We start from the raw sequence: 10,869 nt of genomic DNA on the forward strand, positions 1-10,869 counted from the left end.
TGTTTCCTCTCACCAGAAGGCTCTTTCTTCAGATACCTGCACGGCCAACCCCTCATCTCCTTCAGACTTCCTCTCATAAGTCACCTTCTTAATGGGACCTTCCCTGGCCAAAGCCTTTAGAATGTCAACTTTCTTCCCACAGCATTCCACATCTCCATTCCATGTTTGTTTGTTTTTTTCTCAGAAAGAAAGTGATAGATTTTTCCTAGCTACCATGCTATATATTGTATTTATTTATGGTGCTTATTATGTCACCCTCACTAAAATGTAAACTCCTCAAGGACAGATATTTTGGTCCATTTTGTTCTTTTCTGTATCCTAAGCACTTGTAATAGTGTCTGATACCTGGTAGGCACTTAATTAATATTTGTGAAATGAATGAAAGAATGAATGAATGAGTATGGCCTCCAGTCTTAGCTCAATCTACAGCACTGTACTTTATCTGTCCAGATTATTCCATGTCCCTCCACAGCTTTCTCAAGCTTTCGCCATGTTCTTCTCATTGTACATTACTATATATATCAGAAGACAGATTCACCTCCTCTAAAAACTGAAGAATTCACTCAACCTTCCTGTTCATTCTCTCATTGCCATTCACCTACACCTACACCCATTTTCATCTTTTTTCTACCCAGAGAGAAAAGTGTAGTTCTTCTAGGCCCAGCTGACCCTAGCACTCCTAGTCTAAAACTAATGTTACCATATCCAACATCCCTTTCTACTGCAAATTACTTAGAATTTCCTATATAACTTCAACATCTGCCTTTCTATCGCCTCTTTTTCAGGAACTTGCCTGGTGCCTGCCTTCTGTCTTCTAAGTCAGACTCTGTCTAATCCTATTCTTATACCAATGTATGATTGACTGACATTTTTTATACGAGAATTTAAACTCTTAAACTAAAGAGAAATATCTAATAATTAAATTTTAGGCTTCTACTACTTGTCTGTGGGAAGAATTTGAGGTTTAGGGATCTCCCCTGTGCTCATAAAATCATTCCTCTGCCCATTTAGGTTAGAAATTCTGTGGTGTTGCTGGATACAGAGGGGAGATTTGGACCTAACACAGAAGGAATATTTCAAAAGGTTTTTGAAATCAAATTACAGCAATGTTTTAGAGAGAAAAGGAATGGATTACCTATGCCATTTTATAGGAAGTACAATATGCATGAAAATATTATCTCTGCTTTGTGCCTTTGAAAGGAATATTAGGAAGTTATTCTAGAAAAGATGATGTATTGTTGAAATAGTCACTTACCTTGAATTCTTATCATTGTTATCTGTCAGGATAAAAACAATGCACAAAGCAGTTAATGATAATGACACAACAACACAGTCATTAACAATTTTGCTCCAGGCAAACATTCCCATAAATTAGCTTTATCCGTGGAACATTGCAAAATGACTATTTGCCTTTTTCTCCTTTTTTTCATTCTCTCTCTCTCTCTCATATTACACAAGAAGACACCCTGTCAGGTTCAGAATTGTTGTCTTGCCTACATTTTTTGATATTTTTACAGGATATGAGATATTTGTATTTTCTGAATGTCAACTGGAGACCAACATTTTTAAATTAGCTGAAGAAAATCTAATTTTATGAGCTACCAAGTAAAATGAATATTTATTGTTTGGTTCCTTGGAAACATCAGAATTTATCTGTTTATAATTTAGGCTACAAATTAACTAGACAATAAGATGATGTTGACACTCCCATGCCAGGAGAAGCCATAGGATTAAGCTGGCTATGATTTTCCCCAGCCTAGGTCAGAGCAAATAGAGGGTAGGAAGTGAAAGTGGAGGTGCAGGGTCATGGGTGTAGGGAAGCAACAAGGAAAGGAATTTCAGGGTGCTAATGTCAACCACCGCCATGGGACAGCATATCCTGATTCCCTGGCATTTTAATTAATTTGATTTAAGTAAGAGTAAAGAGGCATTATAGTATAGATAGAGATTAACATCTTGGATTTAGGAATCAGAACCGGATTAGGATGATAGCTCCATCAATTATTGGTCATGTAAACTTTGCCAGGTTTTATTTTTTTTTAATAATAATTTTTTATTATGTTATGTTAGTCACCATATAGTACATCCCAAGTTTTTGATGCAGTGTTCCATGATTCATTATTTGCGTATAACACCCAGTACACCATGCAATATGTGCCCTCCTTAATACCCATCACCGGCTTATTCAAGTCTCATTTTCTTCTTCTGTAAGTTGTAAAACCATAAGATTTGTTTAAAAAACGAAAAATTACAGGGCACCTGGGTGACTCAATCGGTTAAGCGTCCGACTCTTGGTTTTGGCTCAGCTCATAATTTCAGTGTCCTGAGATGAAGCCCCCTCATTTGGGCTCCCCCTCAGCAGTCAGCGGGGAGTCTGCTTCCCCTATGCTTTCCCTCTGCCTCGCCCTCCGCCCCTCCCTCTGCTCAGGCACTCTCTTTCTCTCTCTCTCCCTCAAATAAGTAAATAAATCTTTTAAAAAATAACAACAATGATAATAATAATAATTGCTTGGAATCATTTGTGCTCCCTAGACGTTAGGTACTAATGTTGTGGGTCCTCTTTCCCATTATCTCATTCTGGCCAGCATAATCTTGGTAGTTTCTCACTAAATAATTACTACTATAATCAATTATAACAATAGATGGATAAAGGCAATAATAATAAACAATGCTGGAACAACCCTACTCTACTAGGAAAGAGATATTTATGGATGTGATACTTTATTCACCCACACTTTGTGCATTTTTCCCCCAGGTTCTTAATTTATTGTACAGATCGAGTATCACATAATGAGCTGACATTAGCTTCTCCAGGCATGGGAACTTAACAGGTGAGGTACAGTTTAAAATCCCTTTATGCTGCTTTCACAGCTGGTGCTTTTTTAGACCTTAACTTGAACTATAAGACCAAGTATAAGTCTAAGGCATCAAAGCAATGCCTCCATATGTGGCCAGGACACAATTCATTCTACCTGTGAGAGTATAAGAGTTGAAATATGTTTTGATATCAGTGAAATGGAATTGGGCATCAATTTCTGGCCCTGCCATGATTTCAGTCTTGCAAAATGTATAAATTCTGTTGGCTGTGTCCTTCCTTGTATGCAGCCAGCCCGCATTCACCCACACTTCATGCGTTTTCAAACATTCCATTACATGGATTCTGGAGAGAACAATCCATTTGTGGGTAAGAAATACATCCAGTAATGGTTCTCCATATTATTGTTGGTCTTCCTCTGCCCCTTGGAAGTTCACTAGCTTGTTCACTTTTGCTCCAACCTCTTTTTGTATAAGAGACAGTAAGAGAAAAAGGCCACTTACAGAATCTGTCTGACTCAAAACCATAATTGTCCTCTCCAAATTTCTTTACACTGCGAAGAATTACTGAGTCAGACATGGTGATTGCAATCTGCAGGCAATAACCCTATAAAATAAAATAATCGTTGTTGCAATTATTTCTTTTCTCCTCTTTGAACAAACAGTCAAATGAAAGAACAGTTTGGTACAAGAAATAACTTTCACTAACAATTTCAATCCTCACTAAAGAGCAGATTTCTTAGTCAGTAACTTCACGAAAGAGTCTAATTATTAGGAAAGATAAAGCCAAACCATTGATAATGCCTTTCTCTAGTTGATGAATGGATACTTTTTATTTATTTGTCCTTTCTGCTCGTCTATCCTTCCTTCCTTCCTTCCACGAGTACAAATAAAAACCACTAGAGCTATACAACCAACTGGTGACATTCCCGGGTCAGTGTCTGGAACGCCAACACCTGACACTGGTGGGTAGCCTGCAGTGCTCCTTTGTAAATGCAACTCCTAGATCGAGGATATGGTGAGCCCAGTGTGGACTAGGGAAAGAGCTACCCACTCATTTTATAAAACAAGTAGAACCTTAACATCAAAAAAAACAAGAATGTTATAATAAAAAAATAGAATTATAATTACTTTTTGAAAATAGATTTAAAATTGTTAAATACATTAAGTATAATTCAACAGTTCATGAACAAAATATAATGAGCAATGTTGATCCCAGGAATGCAATGATTGTTTAATGAAAAATTTTGATCATTTTGATAGATGCAGAAAAAGTATTCAATAAAAATCAATATCCATTACTGATTTCTAAAATCCCATACAGTTAGAGAAATAATTATCTGCAACTTCAATGAATAGATTTTGGGTAATGATCAGCAATGAATACTAAAACCATTAACTGAAATACTGGCAAAGATTTAATATCTAGGGCGCCTGAGTGCCTCAGTCGTTAAGCGTCTGCCTTTAGCTCAGGTCATGATCTTGGGGTCCTGGGATAGAGCCCCGTGTTGGGCTCCCTACTCAGCAGGGAGTCTACTTCTCCCCTCCTTGTCCCTCTGCCCCTGCTCATGCTCTCTCTCTCTTTTTCTTTCCTTCTCTTTCTCTCTCAAATAAATAAAATATTTTTAAAAAAAGAAATTAAAAATACAGCTATCATATGATCCAGCAATCCCACTTCTGAGTATATACCCAAAGGAAATTAAAATAGGATATGGAAGAGATAGCTGCACTCCTGTGTTTATTGCAGCATAATTCACGATAGCCAAGATACAGAAACAACCTAAGCGCCCATCAACGGATGAATGGATAAAAAAGATGTGGCATATATATATGTAGATATACACACATATATAGAATATATAAAAAATTATATATGTGTGTATATATATACACACATAAATACACACATATATACAATGGAATATTATTCAGCCATAAGAAAGAAGGAAATCCTGCCATTTGTGACAGCATGGATGGATCTTGAGGGCATTACGTTTAATGAGATAAGCCAGACAGAGAAAGACAAATATTATATGATATCCCCTATATGTGGGATCTAAAAAAGCTAAACTCATAGAAACAGTAGCATGGTGGTTATCAGAGGGTGAGGAGTGGAGGGATTGGGGAGATGTTAAAGGGCACACACTTGCAACTAGAAGATGAGTAAGTTCTGGAGATCTAATGCACAGCATAGCGATTATAGTCAACAATACCGTATTGAATGCTTCAAAATTGCTAAGAGGCTGTATCTTAAATGTTCTTACCACAAAAAAGAAATGATAAGCATGTGACATGATAGAAGTGTTAGCTAAAGCTACGGTGGCGATCATATGACCATATATGAATGCATCGCAGCAACAAGTTGTATGCCTTAAACCTATATGTCAAATACATCTGAGTAAAAAATTAATTTTTTTGAAGTCAGGAAAGGATGAGTTTGCTTTTTTACTTTAGCTGGGAAATCCATCCTTTCCTGCCCTTGGACGTCAGAGCTGCTAGTTCTTGGCTCTTCAGTTGGCGGTCAGCCAGAAATTAAGGCTCGTTCCCTTATCTCTGCGCAGCTCAGAAATGGCAGTGAGGCCTTTGAAGGCCACGGTGTTGAAAACGTTTCTGACTTGCAGGCATCCGTAAAGGCAGTGGCAACTTTATAGCGCTAAGTCTGGGGAAGTGCAACGAGATACCAAAATTACTAGAATGAATACTCAAAAGCCTTGCTTACGATATTTTCCAGGAAAGGCGATGTTTCCAGAATTGGATGTTAGCTGAATTGCCTCATATCATTATAAGCGTAGAATGAAATTCTGGTATATCATTAGACCATGTTTTCTTCCACTGGTTAGTTCCCTTTTTATTAGATGAGATTCTGGAAAACACAGCAGATGCTGGAGAGCATCTCTGATAGTTTCTGGGACCCTGGGAACATAGTGGGAATCTAGTTTTCAGTGATAAACAGGTTTGTTTCACAGGGTCGCGTGAGTACGTCTCCTTCGCACCTGGTGTACCACGATGTAAGCGTGCTATGGTGTTTTGTCACATTATTTTCCCATCAATATCAGCAGGCGTAATGTCATCTAATTCTACTCTCCCAGCTGTTGTCTATACTACCCAAGCCATCAACTCTGTTCTTGAGCTTCCTAAAGCATGTGAAGGGTTCTTGCATATCACACATTGCAGGAAGCTTTCATTAAGGTTTCCTAACAATTTACAATAACAACATTTTACTTTAGCCTCACAAAAGAATTCAGAATTGAAAATAATGTACCATGTTACTTCCCTTTCACTCTGCCTTTTCATAAAGTAAATGATTGAACCTCCAAAAAATCTCTTTGGAAGCAGATTAATTTTCAAGTCTTCCAGGAAGATGGTCTTCCAATACACTTAGTAAATCCGGCAGTTGAAAGTGAGAAATCAAGATTTCTAAGCACTGGCTGGCAGACTTTGGCTGCTTAATTGTGGAACCCCCAAGCATTTTTAATTGTCCACGCCAGCACCACTGTCCCTCTCTGCTAAATGGCATGTGGTCTATGTGCAGACTGTCTGTACTTCTGTTTAACTCTCCAGGGTTGAAGTTTTCTTTTCTTTGATAAGATGTGTAATCTTATCAACTTGGAGGACAGTCTCCTGACCTTTACTGGGACACTTCACAGATAATTCTACTTTAGAACACTAGCAACAATAGTCTGGAAAACCACTGCTGGGGAGAAGAGAGAGAAGACAGAGTGTAACATCTGGATGGGTTGCCTGGCAGAACCTAGAACACTGACAAACCTCAGAAAGGGGATAAATAAGCAGTGCTATGGGGGGCTTGAAGCTGTCAAAACCAGATGAGATGAAGTTCTTTTTTTTTTTTTAAAGATTTTATTTATTTATTTGACAGAGACAGCCAGTGAGAGAGGGAACACAAGCAGAGGGAGTGGAAGAGGAAGAAGCAGGCTCCTAGCCGAGGAACCTGATGTGGGGCTCGATCCCCACCCGATGCGGGGCGCCCCTATGATGCAGTTCTATAAGCCATGTCAGGGACAAACCAAAAGTCCAAAGAACACAAAATGTCAGTGCCCACCATGGACCATTACATCAAGACTGCTAAGTGTGACTTTAAGACACCAGTCTGGCTATTGATGCTGCAGGAGAACTGAAAAAGAGAAAAGAAAGAAGAAAGAAAGAAAGAAAGAAAGAAAGAAAGAAAGAAAGAAAGAAAGAAAGAAAGAAAGAAAGAAAGAAAGAAAGAAAGAAAGAGGAAGGAAGGAAGGAAGGAAGGAAGGAAGGAAGGAAGGGAAGAAAGAAGGAAGAGAGAAAAGAAACAGGTCAGGGGTGAAAATAGTTCTCCCAGAACTGGAATCCTTCCAGGCTGAAGATACAACTATAATAGGACCGTTCAGCCCACTGCCTGTTTTTGTAAATAAAGCTTTATTGGAACACAATCATGTCCATTAGTTTTAATTTTGTCTTTGGCTGTTCTTGTGCTATAATGGAGGAGTTGAGTAGCTGTGACAGAGACTATACTTATATCCCCCCACCCACCCACCAATGCGTAAACCATTTACTTTCTAGCCTTCGGCAGAAAATGTTTGCTGACTCCTGCATTATGAGGTCAGTTCAGGGCAGCCTGGTGCCTGGGGAGAAATACTGCTTGATTTACCCAACCTAAAAATCGTATGGAACACCAGCCCTCCAACCTGCCCTGTCCTTGTGGAACTTACAATGTGGCAGGGAAGACAGGTGCCACATAAGAAATGACAAGCATGGTGATTGTGGGTGAAGGGAAGCACGGACATCTCCAAGACCCTTGAACAGAGGCCCTGCCCCTGTCTAAACAGCTGGGGGAGGCTTTGGAGGCAGCGCATTTTAAACATGGGACATAGGAGATGCGGGTGAGTTAGCCAAGGAAACAGGAGAGAGAAAAGCATCCCAGGCAGGGAAAAGCACATGAATAGGCCCAGACCAAGAGAGAGCACATTGCTCCAGGATGGAAGAACGTCCAGTGAGTGTGAGGGAAAGTGGATGGACATCTCTGAAGGATCTGGCTGCTGGATTCCTCGGGGCCTCATCTTTAACGCTGAGGACTTGGGACCTTATCCCAATGGCAAGGGAGCTAGTAAAGACTTTTAGGCAAGATAAAGACTTGATCATTTTTATACTTGTTAAAAAAGCCAACCCTCTGATAAGGCTTGGAACTTGAGAGCCCACACCCAGAGGGACTAGAAAATCTGGTTGGGAAGGACAAACATTCTGCCAGGCCAGGCAGCAGGCACCCTCGTTCAGCAGGGCACAGGCCACACAGTTCGTCTCGCACCCGGACAGATAGGCCTGAGGTGACTAAAACAAATTGGTTTGAGGTGCCCCACAGCCAAGCCATCGGTGTCCAGGCTCCTGTCACTTCAGGCTCTTGTCACTTCTCTACTCTATCAGATTTTCAATTATCTCTGAGGAGATTTGTTCTGCTTTCCATATCATTTTCTCCCAAATTCTATCTTTGAAACATGTTGATCTTGCATCAGCTGAATTCAGGAGGGAGAGGTGAGGGTTTTCTGCGTCCAGGCCAAGATAATAAGGACGATGTAAATGGTGTAACAGCCAGTGAGGAGCCGGAGGCATAGCGAGGGGTACAAGGCCAGGCTCAGGAGTGGAGTGGCTTCAGCCCGCCCCACAGCACACTGTGAAGATTCCCCGGGGCTTTTCTCTTTGTGAGGCCGTTCCTTCCATAAACGCTCTCAGGGCCGCCAGCACCACACGCTCCCCTTCCCTGGGCTGCTCGGAGAGAAAAGCAGAACTGCTCCTGCTCCTCTTGAATTTGAAAGTCACCTCTTACGCCACAAATTCTGATTTTTTTAAGCCCTTAAAGTATCTTTCACTGCTGACACGTAGAAATGTAGGTAGCGCACTTTTGATATTATTAAACCCAGCCAATGATTTGTTTCTCCCAAGGATCATTAAAAGGAGAAAAGAAATACTAGTTTATGCTAAGAAGCAAGAAAAATAGAAGAAAACTGCCTTGCAGATAAGCGGGTTGTGGCGTGATGGTGTGTGTCAACAGTGTGGAAGATAGGAGAGGATGGGACAAAACTGAGGCCCCTTTAGCCCCGAGAGCTGCAGCTGATGGACGAGAGAAAGAAATGAAATAGAGGACTAAAGAATGACTCTCAAACAAAAGAGTTTAAGGTAGCGTTACTCCCAGCTTTTCTTGGTCTCTACACACGTAGTTCCCCCATCTGCTCAAAGCAACACACAACTCTTAACACTTGGTTCTTGCAATGGAACTCGGGCATTTTTTTTCTTTTTAATTTTTTAGCAATTTCAGTGTCTTTTAAAACCATGGAGTGAACAGGGTTGGTTTTTTTGTTTTCCTACATTACTTCCTAATCTATTTCCAGCATTCATCAGCAAATATTTGTCACCATTACTCTTAGTAGGAGGACACACAAATTATTCAAGGGGCTTACAATCAAGAGCAGAGGAGGAGGGCACCCAAGTCTGGAGGGGTAGGGGGTATGTGGGCTGAGGTGGGGGGGTGGTGTGGCTGCACACAGAAAGAACTTCTATTAAACAAAAGTCTGTAAATAAGTTAATATTTTACAAGTTTAATGATAACCAGTATTAGATCCCAATATTAAGAGTTTGGGGTGCAGTCATTTTAAGTTGTCTCTAATATGTCTAGTGAGCTAGCCTTCCCTCAAAACGCTTGGAAATACCACACTTTATTCCCAGTCTTGTATGTGAATGATATTTGATCTATGTGTTCAAATCATCAGCAACAGGTAATTTCTACTAGCTCGGGAAACCTAAAAAGGGAAAGGAGACTCTAGAATCCGACTTTTCCCCCTCTAGCCATGCATCCAGAGCTCCTATTTTTTAGTATCTAAATTATTGCGAACCGGGAGAATGAGGAAAGGAGCATGGTGTTGGAGACAAGAGAAAGCCGGTGTAATTCTCTGTTAAACCAGCACCAGCTGTCTGGGATGGGATTTGTGGTTATCTGTGCGAACGGTATTGTGCTTTCATAAAGCCAAGGTTTAAAAATTCACTAGCATTTTTACTTTGGGCACCCATCTGTGCCACACACCCCATACACCACACACACACACACACACACACACGAGAGAGCTGATGCATAAAGTAGTATTGCTAGACATGAGACAGTGACAAGAGCCATCGGAACTGCACATCGTATTATGAACTATCGGTGTTCTGCCAGTTCCTACCCAAGCATGAGCGCGTTGTTCATGGCATGACAAGAAGACCGCCTTTAGTGAATCAGAAACACAGCACCCCACCAAGTAGAAGCTAGAGGACATGGCCTTGCGGGTGCCGTAGACAGCAGAAGTCACTCACCTGCGAGCGTGAACTTGAGGAAGCCGGAGAAACGAGACACGCCACCGTGGACAGTCAGAGGGTTTTACAACCGTTTCCACCTTCAGTTTTCATCATTATAAAACACTGAACAGAATTCAAGCTTTTTTGAAAACATTATCTATTTGCTGACAGGTCAAAGCCCCGAAGGCCAGCCGAAGCACAGTTCAGTGACCTCTGAGGAAAGGTTGACACTGGAGACGATAACCCCGAACACCCAGTGTGCTTGGGAAGCCGTCTGAGGGCGCCAACAGGCTTTGGAAAGTGCAGGTTCCCTTGAAAGGAGCCACCGACCCTGGCGCCCCCTCTGCCCCCACCCTGCAAGAGCGCTGTGATTCGGCCTCCCTCCACCCCACCTTTTCTTAGGCCCTTGGTCTTCAGAAGTCACTTTAAAACATAGGAAGACCGAAAACAAAAGGCCTTGAAACTTGCCCCCTCAACTTGAAAGATGACTGGGAAAATCCTGACGTTGCAGGCCTCTGACCGTCCCGCCCCAGCCCCGGCGCTGCACGGAGATAGATAACCTGGAAGAACACCTGAAACAGCCTTTTGCTCCCAACTCTGGGAGCTCACATGACCCTTGCACCCCGGCCTCCACAGTCAACGACCTCGGGCTCTGCCCACCGCAGGAAGCCTTGTGTAAGGAGAGATCAATGATTTTTTTTTAAGGTTTAAATGAATAGAAATCCAAGTCAAATAAACACCTAT

General features: G+C 41.3%; 1 protein-coding gene and 1 pseudogene across 1 annotated transcript in view; both read right to left on the bottom strand.

The window, feature by feature from the left end:
* The window catches only part of ABCB11 (ATP binding cassette subfamily B member 11), a 77,901-nt gene extending 67,653 nt beyond the window's left edge, over positions 1 to 10,248 (bottom strand). The window contains exons 1-3 of the mRNA XM_087861239.1: positions 10,144 to 10,248; positions 3,319 to 3,421; positions 1,256 to 1,277 (exon numbers count right to left, since the gene is read on the bottom strand). Coding sequence (XP_087717365.1) covers positions 1,256 to 1,277; positions 3,319 to 3,394 — 98 coding nt within the window. The 5' untranslated portion in view covers positions 3,395 to 3,421; positions 10,144 to 10,248. The remainder of the gene's footprint in view (positions 1 to 1,255; positions 1,278 to 3,318; positions 3,422 to 10,143) is intronic.
* Positions 1,445 to 3,060, bottom strand: LOC123783113 (ATP synthase F(0) complex subunit k, mitochondrial pseudogene; annotated as a pseudogene).
* Positions 10,249 to 10,869: the final 621 nt, after the last annotated feature.

Source organism: Ursus americanus, chromosome 1 (assembly GCF_024610735.1).
Source record: "Ursus americanus isolate L20-20 chromosome 1, mUrsAme1.1.p, whole genome shotgun sequence".
In the NCBI taxonomy this organism is placed as follows: Eukaryota; Metazoa; Chordata; class Mammalia; order Carnivora; family Ursidae; genus Ursus; species Ursus americanus.